At 42.0% G+C, this 19082-nt stretch overlaps 1 protein-coding gene across 1 annotated transcript; it reads left to right on the plus strand.

The window, feature by feature from the left end:
* Nucleotides 1–1350: 1350 nt before the first annotated feature.
* Nucleotides 1351–18919, plus strand: FAM237A (family with sequence similarity 237 member A). The gene is made up of 3 exons (XM_038142264.1): nt 1351–11064; nt 13818–14239; nt 18218–18919. The coding sequence occupies exons 1-3, from the start codon at nt 10994–10996 to the stop codon at nt 18364–18366; spliced, it is 642 nt and encodes a 213-aa protein (XP_037998192.1). The 5' UTR covers nt 1351–10993; the 3' UTR covers nt 18367–18919.
* The last annotated feature ends 163 nt before the right edge of the window (nt 18920–19082 follow it).

Raw genomic sequence — 19082 nt, forward strand, 5'->3', positions numbered from 1 at the left:
GTGCTGTACACACAGGTAGTTGACATTAATAGAAATTATAAAACTTATTCTGAAAATTTCCTGCTTGGCTTTAAGCAGAATTGAATCAGTGACATTTCTCTGATGACAAACCAAAAATACTTGCAACCGTATTACGTTTCTCTAAAAAATGCTGTCATTGGGAACTTTTTTCAGGTTCTGCTTTCAAAGCAAGCATAACTCACAACAGAAACACCAGTGGTATCAAAAATTACAATAAGTAAAAAGTCAACTGGATATACATAAACTACCTGTGTAATAAACCTTGGAGAAGCATTTCACAAACAACATTGTTAGTGTATGATGTGATGTTTTAAATCAGACCACAGTGGTCCCCAACTACTATGTATATATGTTCAGTGCTGGAGTAACTTTTTTGTTTACACCAGCAGTTTCATAACAATGAGGATTTCATGACTGAATTTATGCTCCAGTCCTCAGCCATTGTGTGTATGCGAAGAACACACTTTCTGCCCTGTGTGTACACAGCACAAGTGACAGTACAGCTCAGAACAGGTACAGGCTGAAGTGCTTCCTTTGCTGGTAGACAGTTAAAAAACTGGATTTGATAGGTGTTGATTTTGTACATCCCCCTCGCTGTGCTTTGGGAAGTGCATATCCATTTAGCAGTAACTTTTCATTGCAAAGCATCACCAAAAGAAGACCAGGTTGACTCTGCCTCCATTTCATCCACTCTACAGTTGCTCCATTATTTTCCTATTCAGCTGGACAAGAAAACTGTGGTAACTGTATAGCTCATTCCAGTCTGCTGCATGGTCTCACTGATTTGATCTGATACTCCTAAAAGAGAAGTCTGCCAGGCAAATTAACAGCTGTATAGGTGCATGGTCAAGAAACAGATTACTTAAGGCTGGAGTCTAACCAATTTTTCTTTACTATGCAAAGATGGGTATTGCACAAACAGATGAGACAAATGTCTGAGGAAATGCCATAGACTACTTGAAGTTATGTTTTAAGCCTAATCGGTCATGTTTTGTATTCATTACTGCTTCCACTGTTACTCTTCCTTTTAAAAATGTTTTGTAATTATTTTTTTAAGTGCACAACTTGATGTTGTTATAAATCAAGTTTTTGTTTGAAGTTAATACTCATTCATATCCTGTTGGCTGCTAATGAATGGAAATTCAATAGTCCTTGTTCTGCATCTTAGCAAGATGAGTATTAAAAATGTCATGAACATGGAATGGAGTAGTTTTTAATTTTCAATCTCTTTTTTTCTTACTTATTCTCTCAGTTTAATTTAACTTCTGTGTTCAAAGAATCATCACCGTTGTAGTAGTGGAAATTGAATGGAGTTTTCTTCTATGGAAGATCCCAAACTGTGTCAAATCTCACAGTGGGGCTCTGTCTGTGGGAGGATGTTGCACGCAGCCTTTGCGCCGTGCATGGAACCAGTGCCTCTGCACCCAGGATGGGCCCAGCCTGCTTCAGTCCCAGCTGCTGGCTACACTGAGTTCAGTGAGACCTGGAGGCTTTAGTGGAGGGAAGCCTTTTCCAGCTCAAAAATCTGAATTATGTAATTACAAGAGGTCCAAAATAAGGCCCTTGAAGTATTCTTTACATAATTACATCGTAACAAGCAGATACTGTGGCCATCACTTTAATGGAATACAGTATGAATCTCCATTTCCCTTTTCTTTTTTTTGCCAGACTAACTCTAGTGAAGCCAGCCTGGGAAAGTTAAATGCATGCATGTCACAGTTACCAGATGACTACTGATATTGTTTTGCTTTCTCCAGCTCCAGACAGGGAAACAAAATATACTTTTGTGTTAGTATCTCCCAAGGTTCTGTAGAAAGCATCTTTCTCATTTAGAATGATAGAGTGAGGAAACACTCTCACTAATGGATCCACTATTATCCAAATCTATTTCCTGTCATTTAAATATAGGATTTATCCATAAACTCAATAGAAACATGCAACATTTTGGCTATAATTAGAATAGACAGTCATTCCTTAAAATAGGAGTTAAGTCTTTTGCAGCATATGAATAGAAAAGCAATGTAGAGACAGATACATACCCGCTTTTGATTTCACAAGAAAAAAATCTTAGAATTGTTTTTGAAAACTTTCTCAGTTCAAGCACAAACACTGAAGATTGATCTTGCTGGGGCACTTACTATCATGAACAAAACCAACACAACACCAAGCCACATTGTATAAACCCAAAAAAGCCTCTTTTGTTCTAAATGTACTTCCAATAGATTCCTACCTACAAGAGCTGAAAAGTCAATTTAACATGAATCATCCATCAGTAATATCACAGAGACTGTTTAAATGTCCACGGAAAGCTTAAATAAGAAAAAAGTAATTAAGAATTTTAATAGTAGAGATGCTCAAACCAGTACAATTGAAAGCAAAAGGTCACAAAATCATTATCTTAAAGCTACACACACTATAATTCTGTTCAGTGATTTATTGTTCACAACTCAGCAAGCACATTGTTGTAGGTTTGTGGAATAAGTAATTTAGTGGGAACAGGTAATGCAAGAGGGGACACAACCCCTAGATAAGTACAAGGACTCCACATCAGACCAGCATCACCAGCCACTTAACATGTTATTGCTGAGCAACAAACTGCTCAGGGCAGTGTAATTAGGAATGCTCTAATTTGTAGAAAACCCATAATCAAGTGTCAGTTGATTTTTTCTTATTAAAATTTTCTTCTAAAAAAAAGCTTGGTTTTGTAATAAGTCATGGGATAGCCCTCATCTTTACCACTAATACTGTAACAGGCCATGCCTTAGTGTGGCACTTTCTGAGCCAGTGTAAGAATTTCCCCCATCAAAGCTGGTAGCTCAAAGCATGGAGGGACTTAAATGCATTTTACATGGTCCAAGTCCAGCAGTCAGACTTTATAAGCACAATGCTGTACCACTGTATATCATACATTCACAGATTTCCTCAGCTGTCAGTCCAGCTGCTGGAGGCTCTGAATTTCCTTTGGAGACTGTGAAGCAGTGTTTGCATCTGCACTACACAGAGCAGCTGAGAGAAGGGCTGGTTATTGCAGCTGTATTTAACTGGTGACAAAGGCACGAGCACGACACACTCCTTACATTACACACCAGTGACGTGCTGTGGGTTATAACTTTGGTTTTACCTCTTGTGCAGAAAGTGTCCCCACACCTAACGTGCAGCTTCCCTGCAGTCTAATCTGGACACTGTCCAGCCAAAAACCAGCACAGGCAAACTGCTTTTGACTGGTTTCCTATCTCCAGCTGAGATGGTGATATTCTCATGAATGAAAAATGTCTGAATATCTCAAATCTACCCAAGGGTTACAGAAGAAAATGGCACCAGCAGCATCAGCTGATATTCCTGTGAGGCTGCAGCTTTGACAATGTCCTAAGGACCCTTGATGGGAGCTGTGCTGAACAACACCTCGTGCTGTCAAGCTGAAGGAAGTGCCCAGACCCTACCAGCACAACACACTCCTGTTTGCCTCTGGTCAGTGGTCCAAGCTGTGTGGCAGCAGCGTTGGGAACACCTAAAGCTCCACCTGTCTAGAGCAAAGCCTGACTTTCAGCCTTAGTGCAGTCACACAAAGAAGCTTCCACTCCTCTCTTCAGCTTAGGTAAACAGAGACGTTCCTCTCCCTAACAGGACCTCTTCCCAAAACATGATTTCTAACTGTCTGGTTTGCTCCAAAGCACACTAATAACTGTTAAATTAGAGAATAAATGTACAGAACTTGCAGCAGCTCATGGTTTTGTGCTCATGGTTTTGTTATTCAGTCTCAATCTGTTCTTTCAAAGAGAAGGCTCAAGTTACTTTTAAAAGTAAGTACAAGGACCACGGTCTAAACCTCCATACTCCATTCATCTATTTTTGTTGGGATTTTACGTATTCTGACCATCCATTTCCTCCCTATACCTTTTCCCTTGTCACCATGCCCCACTCTGAGAGTGGCACAACAATGAAATCAGATGGAGGCAAAGTACACAAGCAAGCCTGTTTCCTTTGGAGTCAGTCACTTCTCCCCTATTTCCTTTCGTGTACATCTGAACTCTGTATTGCTATTTCAAGACTTGCTCCATTATGAAGTTACTCTTACAGATACTGTTAACAATAACATAGTTTACAGACAATGATTGCTTGACCAGGATTTCTGTGCAATGAGAAAGCAGTTCCGAGAAACAGAACTATTCTAGTGCCCTCCAGCATTCACTGAAAAGCTTCAGGAAATTAAAGATTTTAACTTCTGCTTTGTGTAATGAAGAGGTCCTGAACACGAGACTGAAAATCGCCTCATTTGCAGAAGGAAAGAAACAATTGCCTTACATTACAGAACCCTCTTTGTGTGCTGTTGGATCAGAGGGCTGGGCACGTAGGTAAAAGAATCAGGTCTCATTCCATTTTTGCTTCAGTTTTCCTTCCTCTGATTTGGCTGGGCATTTTCACTTCAAACACAAGATCTCTAGGACAGGAACTGTTGTACGCAAAGGTGACCTTTACACCTAGGCCAGGGAGCGCTGGTTTTAGGCAGAGCTGGTTGGCTGATAAGTTTGAGACGAACCCCCTTCCCAGGTATTCAAAAAAATTAAAATCTTCATGAAATATGCAGCTTTTTAGCTGTGCCTAATCAGTAATAGGATAGGAAATAAAGGACCTTGTTAAATTACACTACAGTCTTTTCAGAAGTTCCAAATTAAACTCACTACATAGAAATTCACTCTAGTATCACCTTTGTAGCATCTCCTTTGAGAACAGGTTTCAAAGGGTACATCTGTGAAATAAAAATGGGAGTGTGAAATAAATGGGAATGTGAAATAAAAATGGGCTGAGTGGCCTGACCTGTTAAAAAAAACCCAAAACTATATACTGTATTTAAAAAAAGAAAAAAAAACAACCAATGTTCTATCTGCCTCTATCACATGGTTCCTTACTGATAATGTATGGGTTTTACTCATCTAAATATTCTAAATGACAGAGCTTGTACTACTTCATTCAGGAAAATAATTCAAGAACGCAGATTTCTCCACCAGTAAATTATTTGTGACAGATCTTGCACATTAAAACCCCCCAACTTTCTCCTCTGGAAACAGCAGCAGTGTATTTATATAAGGCTTCACATCTGTGGTTTGAAGAGTTGCAAGTAATTTATACGTGCCAAAGAGCCCTAGCAGGAGCTACCAGCAAAACACAGAGCAAAGCAGATAGTCCAACAGTCTGAGAATGAGCAGGCAACAGAGGAGAGATGAAATGCCCCAATTCCCTTCCACATGAGACAGAATATCCTCATTACTCTCCAGAATTTCCTGTGACCTATTTCTTGGCACTAAATAATTTGCTATCCCCTCCTCCAGTTTCTTCTTGAAGGCTGTTTTCCCCTAACAACTTTGAGTGGGAATGTGCAGGCTCCCCACATGAGATCGTGGCTGCCAGGGGAGTGTCTGTGCTGTGGGATGAGTGTGACAGTGGCAGGGCTGGCACCCCTCCTTGGTGGCCCACTGGCACAGCCCAGGAGCTGCCCTGAGGCAAAGGTGCTCCAACACCCTTTTCTCCCAAGAGCTGCAGGAAAGAAACACTCTCAGAGAAAGAAAAGGTAGGAGGTTCCACATTGTAACCCTGCTCAGCCTCAGGAAAGAACGCACTGTGAAAGTGCTTTTCTTCTCCAGAAGATTTGGCTGTAACTCCCTGGGAGAAACTGATCCTGTAACAGCCTTGCTTTCTTGGATGTTAGTGGCAGTTTTTATGCCACTAGCTGTGGCATACCCAGGGTGACTCTCCTGTCTGCCTGGAGTGCTTAAGGTGAGAAGGGTTTCCCCATTGTGTGTGGGAACATAAGGAAGCAGGAGGGATGAGTCAGGAAGAACCAATGACTTTAGTCTGGAGCATGTTGATGTCAGTCCAGCACCCAAATGGCAATGAATCCCTTAATTCAAAAACTAATAGTTGTCTGGCTATAAACACCCAGAGTGCCATTAAAATTAATCAAAAGCTCTCTAACTGAATGGTTAATGTGAGACAACTTGCCCAAAAGACACTAATTAACTTTTAATGTACTATACTATCAGTTTGGGATTCTTTCTTATTTTCTTGGAATGCTTAAGTCTAGAAAGAAAGGTGGTCACATCCTTTACAAAGGTCATTTGCATTTATAGTGTCACAAATCACCAGATTATGTTTTCAAAAATATGTATTAATTTTTTAACCAACATTGCTTAGCTTGCACCTGTAAAAATACTTGCTCCACATGTCTTTTCAAAGCTTGTGTAAATACATTTGCCAGGAGAAGTGTTACCTCTTCCTCAAATTAATTTAAATAGGTGGCTTCAACAATGAAGCCGGTTCACACTTCTGACATGTCACCTAAATTTACTCTTGGGGAAACCCTCTGAATATGGCACTGGAGACAGAGCCACTCACACCAACAGTTGGTAGGCATAGAGAGAGAGACACGTTATTACAGAGAGACAAATCCAGTCTAATGGGGAGCTGCAGTTCCTCAAACCTTCTAGCAGAAGGCCACTTCCCAGCATAGGCCAGGGACATGCCACAGGGCTCCAGCTCCTGGCACAGAAGTACTCTGGTCTCCTCCCTGTCCCATGTCTTGTCTGCCAGCTCCATGGAAATGTTTCAGGTCATCAGCAATAGTGTACAGCACTGAAGAATTGTATATTTAGGGAACTACAGCTTCCCACTGGTTAGAACTGCTTGAGTGTTGCATCGCACCCAGTGACTTTCCTGCTGGCCATTTCAACAGAGAATAGACCTAGAAGGTTGTTTAGAGCAGTGTGGGGTCATCAAACACTTTGGGAGTAGAGATTCAATCCACAAAAAAAAAAAAAAAAAAAGACAACTTGACATCAAAAGTTAAAATAAACAGGTTTAGATACTCAAAGCTCTCTACATATAATTTTAAAAATTAATAAAATATAGCTGCAGACTTTGGATCAAGTATTTAATTCTATTTCCAAGAAGCTCTTAGGTATGTTTGTCAGGGAGCCAATTTTAAGGACAGTTTAATCTGCCTAAAAGAGAACTGGAAAAGTTAAAAATGGGAGTAGGATTCCACACTCTGCCTTTATGGATTCTGAAGAAAAATCAAGCCTCTGCCAGGTACTATGGATTTAAAGCCAACAGACCTTTGGGTATCCCCCACTCCGAGAATCACAAGTTTTGCCTTTGCCATCACTTAACCAAGTTTCACACAAGGCTGGAATAATTTGGAACTCAATTCAGCAAAACCCAAATTTTCAGCTAAGAATATGTCTGTAAAGCATTTTTTATTTTTTTAGTAAGCCTAAAACAGACATCTTTCTTCATGTGGGACATTTTAAAAAGCTTAATGCTGCTTTCAGGTGTGGCTGCTTATGGAAGTAACAGGCAAGCTGTGCATCCCATCACATGTTACTGTCTCAGCCTCAGTGCTGAATCTCTTTTTTTATGTGTAAATGCTTACCTAGCTCAAGGAACCATAAGCCACTGCCTATTAACTTAAATGTTAATTTTAAACCACCAGAAGTTTTACTGGGAGCAAATGCAGGAAGGAAGCCAAGTTATTTATACCTTTACTCCATTCAAAATGCAAATACCAGTGAAATGGCCTCCTGCTCCACTTACTTATCCCTTATTCCTTTATCCTGATCATTTAACCTTTTGTTTTATTTCTATATTTTTCTGGTAGAAATGGCATCCTTTCTGTAGTGTTACATGATCTGAAACCTCTGTCTCATCTATGAGTAAATAATCTCTGTCTCATCTGTGAGTAAATAATCAACTTTTCTTGAAAAAAATATCCTTCTGCAAATGACTCTGGATATGATCTACAGCTCATGTGAATTATATTCATAAGATATGGAGACCCACAGAAGATATGAACACTGGCTGCCAGGGGAATGTATCATGTGCTGCAATGAAAGAAAGATTATTGATAGCTTAATAAGGGCACAGAAAGCTTGACTGAGGGAGTGTGTGGAACTGAATGAGATGGCCAATCCTGGTACATTTCTTCTCCACTAGGAGGCTGAGGTGATCAATCTAATTATCAAAAACCTCTTTCCCAGAAATAGAATATAAATGCTCTGGTTCAGAGGGAGCAGAATGTAGTAGGCTCAGGAAGTATTTGTGGAGCCAACTATTTTATCTGTAGCAGTATTTCCCTTGAGCAGCAACTCTCATTTCTGTGAGAGCCCTTGGTTCAATACCCTTGGGCATGCCAGGATTCTGAGTGGAATGAAACCAGTGTTGTTCTTGATCCAAAGCCAGATAAAGTGCAACCCAGAAGGGGCGCAAACTCATTTCTTAACAAGGAATCCACAAAGGTTGCAAGTTGACAGAAATTTATCAACTCACAAGAAACATTTTATCATTTCCTTTACATTTGGCTCTACCCTTAACAACACGGGAGACAGTCCTTAGAGTGACACACCACAGATACAGAAACAGCAGCAAAAACCATTTCTGCGGCATTTTAATCTTGCTCAGCTCTGGCCCCTGCAGCCAGGCCAACCATAAACACAAGCAGCCCCAGAGCTTTTTCTACCCAGGAACTGCCTTCACAACACCCAGATCTTACCTGCACGCTTTCCTTCTCTCCTTTGCCTTGTTCAACCCCCAAACACAGAGGCAAGGAGAAGTACACTGGCTACCCACTTGCCAAGGGGGCTCCAGATTGCACATGGCTCCAGAATCAGGTACAGAGCAGATTTTAAAAAGAAACAAATAAAACCAAAAGCTGGTCCTTAAGGATCATTTCAGCCCTCTACTGGAATAGCCTGTATTCCATAGCACAGAGAAGAAATATTGGAGATCCTACATAAGAGAGGTTTCCTCCACCACGTTGCAAGGCTCCCTTGCAAGGTATTACACTCTTCCTTTCATCCTGAAGTCTGTTTCAGCAGCTGGTGACCACTATTCCCGCCATTCCCAAACTCACACTTGTATAGTCAAATAAATGGAACATTTGCAAGATGGCCAAAGTCCTACAGTACAGCTACTTACAAGGGTTCTAGCCAGTGTTCTCTCATCCCCAAAAGGTTCCTTGCACTTTTGTTAAACAGTAGCATTACTTACACAAAATACACTTTGACAGGGATTGCTTATTGAGGAGATAAAGCATCAGAAGAAAAGCAGAGTTTATTGTCATAGGCATGTCGCAAGACCAAGGGTTTGGAAAGGAAGTTGCTTCTCCATTTACATGGACTGGATGCCCAGAAAGAATGCAAAATTATAAAGGCATTGATGAACATTCAGAGAAATCAGAGTCTCAAGACAACTTTCCAGCTGACATGAACCAGTGCAGCCCCACTGTCTTCAACGAAGATAAGCCTTATGCTACTGAAACACAGTTGCTTTCTGGAGAAGGGATTATGATTCCATGTGCAGAGATAAAAGGGAGTTGCCAGTGAAAGCCTTGGAAAAACAGTTCGCTGCCCAGCTGGTATGGACTGGTGCAGCTGCACTGGCTTCAGACATGCAGCAAGGTGCTAGATGATTTGGCCTAGAGACTACAGAGCGAGGAAAAAAAGAATGGTCTCACCTGCCTATTGCTCCAAATAGCTGGTGTTAAGCAAGTTCTGCCCAACCCTGGTTATCAGCATGGTCACAGAACCCCAGTTCTTTGAGTAGTATGTTTTCTGTATGCAAGGGGATCACAGCAGGCACAGTGAGCACAGGCAGAGTTGTCAGTAGCAGAGTTGTGCTCAGGCTTTTCTCTCCACTCTGCACGTAAAAGGAGGCAGCCTTTTCATCAATGCTTTCCTTTCACTTCCCTACTAGCTTAACTAATTTCTCCAACACGTGGAAGTTTTCCAGCTGCTACACAGAAGTCATAATCCAGCTGAGAACCTCACAGAGAGAAAATGCAACAACAGTAGACCACATTATTGTTCTCAGGAGGGAAAATGGAACCAGACCATCTCCTTCTGCTGGAGAACGTACAGCCCTCCAAGTTAGCTCTTAAGGTAAAGTTGTGTAAATTGAGCTGCAGTGGGCAGCACAGCCCAACTACTTCATCTAATGCCTTTAAGTGGAGCCCTTCTGTGGCTCTTCTCTGGGTCTCTGCTTCAACTTCCATGGGCTGCAGCACATGGGCTGAGCCCCAGCCAGCAAATAGCTCTAGTCGTGCCACAGAGATTCCTGCTCTGGGGTGGAGGGATCCGCAACAGCCAAGCACACAAAGCAAGATACCTGAGGTTTGAGCCAACTCTGGGCAATATGAGTTCCAAGGGCAGACTTGCTTTCTACTCTTCCCCTCCTGCCCCCCGCCGGTGCAGCAAGGGGAGGGCCGCAGCTTTGCCAGGTCTGTTACTCTTTCACTCCACTGTGCGCCCCTTCCCCTCGGCCAGAGGCAGCACGGCCACCGGGCTGCCCCGGGAGGGCCGGGGTCCGCAAACAGAGGACAGGCGGGACGGAGAAGCGGAGCAGACTTGCAGCAAGGACAGCTCCGCACAGAGAAGCGGGAGCTCCGGGTGCCCGGCAGCAGCGGCCGGGCCCAGGGGGTGGGGGCTGCTCTCGAGCCCTGACGTAGAAACTAAGCGGGGCTGCCCGCTCCGGCTTCTTAAGGAGCGCGGCGGCGGCAGCGGGCTCGGAGAGTCCTGCCCTGGCCGCCGCGCCGAGGTAAGCGCCGAGAGCCGCGGGCGGCGCCGGGGCGGGGCGGGACGGGAGCGGAGCGGGGCGGGACGGGACGGGACGGGAGCGGAGCGGAGTCGGGCGCTGCCCGGAGCCTCGGGAGCCGCGCGGGACTGCCCGGGGATGCTGCAGCGCAGCGGGCAGCCGGGCCGGGAGCGGCTGCGGCAGCTGCACGGCCGATAGACTACCGTAACGAGAGCTCCAAGTTAGATGATAATAACAAATTACCTTTCAAATTATTATTGTATGGCATTATCCATGCCGGGGAGTGGAGCAGGAGACTACACTGCAAGGAGAAGCAGGGATAGGGGGGAGGGTGGGAAAAGTCAGAACCAGGAAGTGTAAACAGCGCTCACACACACACAAACTTCAATGCATGGACAGAAACACCAAGAGATTGGAGAGTCTAGGGGAGGAATTGCATGGAAGCATTCACCACATGCACAGGTAAGAGATTAATGAAATCTGCTGTTTCCTGGGCATCCCCTCTAGCTCTCAACTATCTAAAAAAATACAATCTTGAAACTTGTGGAAGACTAACAGCACAGTGCTGCCTGAGTTTGACCAGACCTTAAGGATAGTGGCCTTTGCTACTGGCCCTTACTAATGCCATGCACATCACACTTTCAAGGGCAGTGATTCTCATATTAATGCCAACTCCTTGCCCAGGACTGTCCCCTTGTTTTGACAAATCCAGAACCCTTGTCTTAGCCATTTTTGTAACTTAGAAAGTTTAGAATAGGTGCTGGGGAGCAGAAAATGTAAAGCAACCAGTTCAGGTTTTAACCTGTACAAATGAGATGGGCTCTGTCAAAGTCACAGAACCATCATTTAAAGGATTTTAGTATTATTGTTTAGTATTATTAGCTTCTTTTAGTATTACTCCTTCGTTTGAACAATTTGTTGCTGTTGGGGCTCCCCACCCACTGTCCTGTGTCTGTCTCCACACCCTCATGGTCATATTTGAGACTGCTAAATTGCTTTGAAAACCAGAAACTTGATCAAGTTAACTATGCCCCTTGAAAAAGTCTCAGTAAACAGACATATGTGCGTACTGCATGGCACACAGGTGTCTGTGCCCAATGGAAGGGCTCTGATGCACAAACAAGAATGAAGTAGTGACTCACAGGATGTTTTTTGCTTGCTTCTGAGAAAGCAATCAAAGCCTGCCTTGTGGAGTAGGGTACAGAAGAATGATGTTTCTTGGGGATCTTGGAAGCAGCAGGAGGACAGCCCTATTACTACCACCACTGTCATAAGTGACATCCGCTAGGCAGGGCGGTGTGGGAAGAGCAAGCTGTCCCTCTTTTGTTCCTTAAATGCAATGTTCAGGTCCAGGGCTGTCAAGCCAGCTCTTCTCACAACACCTGAACTCGGATTAAAAAGTGACTGTAGGCAGCTGGGGAGTAAAGTCTGAATAGTCTCAAAAATGTTCCCAGAACTTGACCAGGTAGCCAGACAGGGGACTAGGTAAGAATAACATTGCTAGGACTGAAATCTCTGAAGAGTCCTTCAGCTCTATAAGGAAATATATTTCACAAAGCAGACTATTCTTCCCTAGTCTCACACACAGGCTGTGGCTGGGCTACTTTTCATGTACAATCCCTCTGCACATCAATATCCTGCCTTTGGCATTTTTCTTCACATGGCAAAGAAACACTTCTTCAGGATCACTCATAGAAGAGACTTTCTACACAAAAAGCCAGTTGCTTATCTAGCTAATTAAGAGAAATAGCTTCCCACCCCCAACAACCAAACTGAAAACATACAAGCTTGAATACTCAGCAGATCAGTACATGCATTAAACAGAATTTTATCCTAAATGCTGATCTCAGATGTAGCTGATTTCCACAAATGGGAAGTTATCCATATGCCATGAGCGACAATAAAAACAACCCCTCATACTTGTTCAATATCAGAAAGGCTAGAAGCTTGTTAGAAAATACAACAGAGAAGTATGTACTAGAAAGGAAATCTGATGGAGACAACTGGGCCTTTCTGCCCACAAAACAATCATTCTCAGAATTTCTACCTATCCATTATTGATACTACTTAGCAAATTTCACAGTTTTAACAGTTAATTCTCAGTGATCTGCAATACACTTCTGTACTTTTAAATATACACAAATACATCTCAGCACAGGAAAGACATGGACCTGTCAGAGCAAGTCCAGAAAAGGGCCATGAAAAGGATGAGGAGGGTGAAGCAGCTCTCCTGAAAAGGTGGGCTGAGAAAGTTGGGGCTGGAGAAGAGCAGGCTCCAGGGAGACCTTGTTGCAGCCTTCCAGCACTTACAGAGGGCCTATAAGAAAGATGGGAACAAGCTTTTTAGCAGGGCCTATTGCAAGAGGACAAAGAGTGATGGCTTCAAACTGAAGGAGGACCAATTTAGATTAGATATAAAGAAAAAAAATATTTTATAATGAGGATGGTGAGACAATGGAACAGGCTGTTCAGAGAGGTGGAAGATGTCCTATCTCTGAAAACAGTTCAAAGTCATATTGGACAGGACTCTGGGCAATCTGACGTGGTTGAAGATGTTCCTGCCAATGGCAGAAGGGTGGGACTAGAGACCTTTGAAGGTGCCTTGCAACCTGAACTGTTCTATGATTCTACATGCATGGGTACCTGTTGTACAATACAGCTGCTATGTGATGGCTTTGCTGTACCCTCTTTTCAGAACTGTTCTGCCCTTTAGCACATAAACCACTCCTGGTCAATGGATGAATCTGAAACCTGCAATAATTAGAACCATCAAAACACATTTCCAACAACATTTTCCCACCTGCTGTCCACTAATGCTTGTGATTCTGAAGACTACTTTAAAGGGCTCAAAAAATTTTGAGAAAAGCAAGACATCCTAAAAACTTAAATTATGTAAAAAGGAATGGATTTTTACTGAAAAAGATTTGGGATCTGTAAAGCAAAAATGGCAAAAAGCTTTCAATATTAAGTACTTCCAGAAAAGACAGTTCATCATTCAGATCTGAGGATGACTAAAAATTTTTACGCATGCTTCTGCTAAACAGAGCATTGTCACTCCTCTAGTATTTATATACATGCAAAAAGCATACACAAATCTTTAAGGAGCAGAGAAACAGTATTTAACTGCTTTGCATATCATGCAAAGTAACAAGATTTTATTCCTGCATCTAAGAGTGAGATTTTTTTCATCTTCTCTTGGTTTTCTTATATTTCAGTGACATAATGGATCCTGGAAGCAGAGGAAGAATCCACTGCACCATGAGACTCACCTGCTCTCTCCTACTCATGGCAGTGTTCTGTGTGACACCTTTCCTCTGCCATAGTCAAATTGATCCACTGGCTCTTGGGCGGGCAGACCCCCAGTGCTGGGAATCCTCCTCAGCTGTTTTACTGGAGATGAGGAAGCCTCGCATTTCTGACTCTGTCAGTGGCTTTTGGGACTTCATGATCTTTCTGAAATCCTCAGAGAACTTGAAACATGGGGCTTTGTTCTGGGACCTGGCTCAGCTCTTCTGGGATATCTATGTGGACTGTGTGCTCTCCAGAACCCATGGGCTGGGGAGAAGGCAGCTGTCAGAAGCTGCCAGAAGCCTGAAGATGGCTACTCTACATTCTCAGTTCACAGGGAGAAACCAAGGTCACTACTCCTTTAATATGCATCTCATGGGCAGCAATTAGAATCTAGTGGGAAAGTTAAGAGATTGAGGCCTGTTGTGCTATGTGGTAATAATACAGAAACAGAGGACAGTACTGTGCAAAAACCCCCTACTCCTCTCAGTAGGGAGTGTAGAGCAGTGTTTTTGTTCAATGTAGAGCTGTGTTTATATTCAATGTGATCTCAGTAAAAAAACTGACCTCCAAACAACCTGAACTCTAACAACAGCTTTTACGTTTCAGTTTGATAGGGTAGGAAAAGCAGCATAAAGTGTAATACAGGAGGATTCAAACAAAGAAGGCAGCTCAGCAAATGAATATATCAATATATTCTTCCACACGAGCATTTTTACCACAGTTGTGCTATGAACAGGCTAGCTCTGAATTCTCCATTCTGAGAGGAATGCATTGCACCGTGCTGTTGGGGAGAGCAGCAGCCTTTTAGCAGAAGGGTAAAGGAGTGTCTACTCACCACCTAGCAGTCAGTCACTTGCTATTTTTCATTTCCATACCGGTCATTTTACCCAACACACAATGGAAACAGAACTAGGACTTAGAGGATGTAGGCTTTCAGACACAACTACAGCTGCAGGATGAACACCACTATACCTGTGACACTAAGTGCTGCAATTCCTAATCTCCAGGTTCCCAGCCCACTCTCCATATGCTTGTCAATTACCATCCTCATTCCCAAGAAGGAGACACAGTATAGCTTTTCCCAAATCTCTGTCTCTTCCAAGGCTTCAGTTCTGATCCTGCTACCAACAGATATATCCTTGCCTGGAGAATATCCACTTTCAGATAGAGGTAGGTGCTATAATTTGATGGAGAGGTAGAAGTGCTGTTTCCATCACCAACAGTGCAGTGCATGAGCCCACAGTGAGAGGCAGAACTGCCTTTACACTTCAATGGATGGAGACCCTTATCTCCACTTCCTGGAGCAGTGTCTTAGTTATTAGGATGTTTGGAGGGAATGTTCATGGAATAATGAAGAGCCCCTCTGAGCAAGTACCCACTAGAGGGTCTCTAAAAAATGGACTTGAACTCAGGGTTCTTGCACCCATAATACACCATTGGACCATCCCACTCTTGCCCACAGCCTTAAATATTTTTGAGTATTGAAAGCTAGAATCTGGAATAGGAAGGTCTGAGAGGTCCTTACCCTATTACCTACAGGCAGTATCTTGAACTTTGAGATAGAAGTTGAGCTTGAATCAATTCCCTCAGACTGAAAAACTCACACAGGGTCAGTTTCTAATCCATGTGTCCAACAACCACTACCTGCAATTTAAAAGCAAGGACTGGATCCTATCCTGCTCTGCAAAGAATCTGAGCCCTGACTGGATCCTTACTGTGTTGGTATGCAGCACAGAGCCTACTTCTGGTTTCCAAGTGGTCTTGGACATCACACAGGCAACAAGTTGCTCAATTCTTACCAGACTGACGCACTTTCGGGTACAAACAGAATCCAGCTTTAGACACACACGGCAGTAGTATTGTCCAAAACCGAGATAACCCACCAGGTTAAAGCCACAGATTATTTTTTGTTTGGAATTGCAGCTTTGAATATCACTGTCTAAACTCCCACTTAGCCTTTTGCTTACATCTGGCTCTACATATCTGTATCACACTGTGATTTTCCTATACAAAGAGTTTTTGTTCTAGTCAAGATTAAAGTAACAGTCCAATGTATTTTGAAGAATCAAATCAAGGGTTTTATGATAAATTCTGACTATTCTTCACTCTTATACAAAGAGATTTAAAGTACTACTAAGCATTCACACCCTCTTTGTTTTGTGAATTATAATCAGTAAATCTGGTTTCTCTGTAGAGCCGATTAACATCAGTCTGTCGGAGGCAGCTTATAGCAGTGACAGCCTATTTTTTTTTTTTTTAGAGGAGCTATCTACCTTCTCATCCAAGTCTCACGGTTTCTTAACAAAGCCAGCTGTTTTAATCTTTGTAACCTGTGGTCCGACTGCCTTATTTCACCAGTGAAAGTAGAAATCAATTAGTAATAATTGCAGATAGAAATGGCACAGCAAATGATAAGGAATAGAATTTGCACTTCTTATTCATAGAGGTACATGCCTGTTTCCTCAGCCCAGGAGCAGCACTAACAGCACTTAAATTACCTTGTGTACTTCACATCTACATGAGCAGGTATAAATAGCTTTCAGTAGGCTTGTTCCAGAAATCCAAAAATAAAGCAAAATTTTCTTGTTTTATACTGTTACTTTTGCAATAGTTGGTAACTTTATTGCTTTGTACTCAAGTTTTTTATCTTATTCCTCTTAAATAGTTAAAATTTCAATATGTTTGGGGTTTGTTTTGTTGCTTTATTTGCAAACAGGATCATAAATCAGGAATGAGGAGCAATCTGCAACCTGCATTCTCTGTTGCTCCTTAAACATATCACTGAATTGGAAAAGCAAGACAGATATCTGAACTTGGCACAGAATTACTGATGTTAAGGTGTTATTATTAGCATTACATTTCAGAACTAATAGATAAATCCTACATGTGAAGATTGAGAATCAGGAACTTTTCTAAGGAGAAACAAACTCTACTTTGTCACATCTTAGAGGCACTTTCACAGTTACCCACACTTGGTCCACCTGGGGAAAAATTCTCTTCAAGTGTGCACCAAGAAGTAGGAGAAGTAGCCCAGTTCCAGACTTACAGATTCAAACACTGTTTTCTGGACCAGTCTAGTCCCTCCAGGCTTTTGAATGTATTCACAGTCTGAAGATACTCTTAAACTCCACACAACCCATGAAAAAGACTACAAAATCAGAACAGCTGAATATTAGCAATCTGACAAACTGCCTCAATCAACCTAAAATCATACTTAACCCAGCAGCATTTCAACTTCCCTAGATATTCTGCAGAGAATTCTTAATCAGCTGTAAGTAGAGACAAGTAGGGAGAGTTTTTCAGATACCTGACCAAGCTATCTTTAGTAACTCATCCCTTTTCCCTAAAAAACCATGAAAAAGCACGTTTCATAAATGCATTTCCAATCTACGACAATATTGTAGTTATATTACAGTTATAACAACTCTAAGCAAAATAAAAGACTTTAGAACCATCAAGAAAACAGCTTTTGTACTCACGGTAATCTTCCTGAAGAGCAGCTGTGAAAGAAGATCCTCCTCAAAAAGCCACATCACATATCCTCCCTAGAAACATCTTACGACTACAGATACAAACGCTCTGCCACTTTTCTCCTTTCTTTCTTTCCTTGTTTTCTCCTTTCTCTTTTCACCCAGCAGTCCCACTGCTCCTTACCACTCAGTGGCCTCAGCTGTGCACACCTCCCTCGCAGGTGCAGGTGATTAGGCTCAGACCAGCCTTTGCACCTGGCCCAAGAGAGACATAATTTCTTGTCCCAGCGCTGCAGGGTGTCAGGGTGGGTGGTGGGGTGAAGGCTGTTGTACAATTGTGGTTTGGTAAATAAACAAGTATTGTGTTAATCAGTTACTTTTTCAGAAGGCAAATACATCTAAAAGAAAGAAAACCAACCAGCTGCCTTTTAGAGATCATTGCAAAGAAAACACCCCATAGTTCCTTCCTCAAGGAAATAACAAATGTGCTACTAGACAGTGTGAGAGATCTCACCCACTGTGCAGAGAGGTTGGTAACAGGCCAGTGGGGGAGTAGGATTCTGAGCAGACTTAAGCACTTTGATTCTGCTAATTACAAGAAAAAGAGTTTTATAGGAAGACTAAAGGAAAAGGTCCATACTGGGAAAAGATCAAAGTGACTTGACACTGAAAGGTAACATGCAAATAGAGGGATATGGCTATCATCAGAGCAAGAGGCTTGGGGGCAATGCTGATAAAATAGGACCAGCAGCAGCTAAAGGCATAGGAAACATGGATGTGGGAAACTGAGTATTCAGCTGCTCTTTGCTGTTTGGAAATTATTTACTTATATGCATTTTTATGTCACTTTTCAGGGACATTTTCTCATATTCAGAGGTCACCAGTTCTGAAGAAGAAAGACTCATTTGAAGATTTAATAAGTATCCATATACATAAGAGTAGATCTATATTACTTGGAAGAATCATTGGAGAGCTAGGAAAAAAGAGGAAATTACACATTTAGTCTAAGATTTTGATTTGTAGATAATTTTTAACTATTTATCTTTATTTTTTGTATTTTAATCCCCATTGATGTCAATTTAAGTAGTGGAAGAAGGCATGTAACCTCAAGCGCTACATCTCTGATTAACTTGGACTTATGAGTTTACTTAATCACTTGTGAATTAAGTCTCCTTACTAAACTGCATGATTTATAAGCAGTTGCCTACTTTAATCTATGTGTATATCAGGCTTTTTGTAATACATGTGATCTGTTCAAACTATTGTCTTCTGGGTGCCAAGACAGGAAATAACTGATCCTTCAATAAAATATAGACAAGCAGAGAAGGAAGTTGTCAAAAAACCTCCACTGGCTCCAAAACAGAAAAAGACCATTAGAGAAGAGATGGTGATGTTTGGTTGTAAGCAGAGCTGTACACTTGCATAGAGCAACCCCTGCTCAGAGACATCATCCTACTGAAGAACAATGGTACATATTTCTACATGAAAAATACTTTCCATGAATGTTTTCAGTTTTCCAGTAAAAGGGTTAACAGATTTTATCAGCACCTCTGCTTTCACACTGAAAATGTTTAATCACAAAAATCCTCATACATAACTTGAATTTGCTTCTTTTTTAGTTTACAAGTTCTTTGTAGAAAAATCAGTTTATTCTGACTCTTACTGATAGGCTAGTAGGCAATTTTGACATTAAACTAATGCAAAACAACTTATGGCAGG

The sequence above is a fragment of the Motacilla alba genome, chromosome 7 (assembly GCF_015832195.1).
Source record: "Motacilla alba alba isolate MOTALB_02 chromosome 7, Motacilla_alba_V1.0_pri, whole genome shotgun sequence".
Taxonomy (NCBI): Eukaryota; Metazoa; Chordata; class Aves; order Passeriformes; family Motacillidae; genus Motacilla; species Motacilla alba.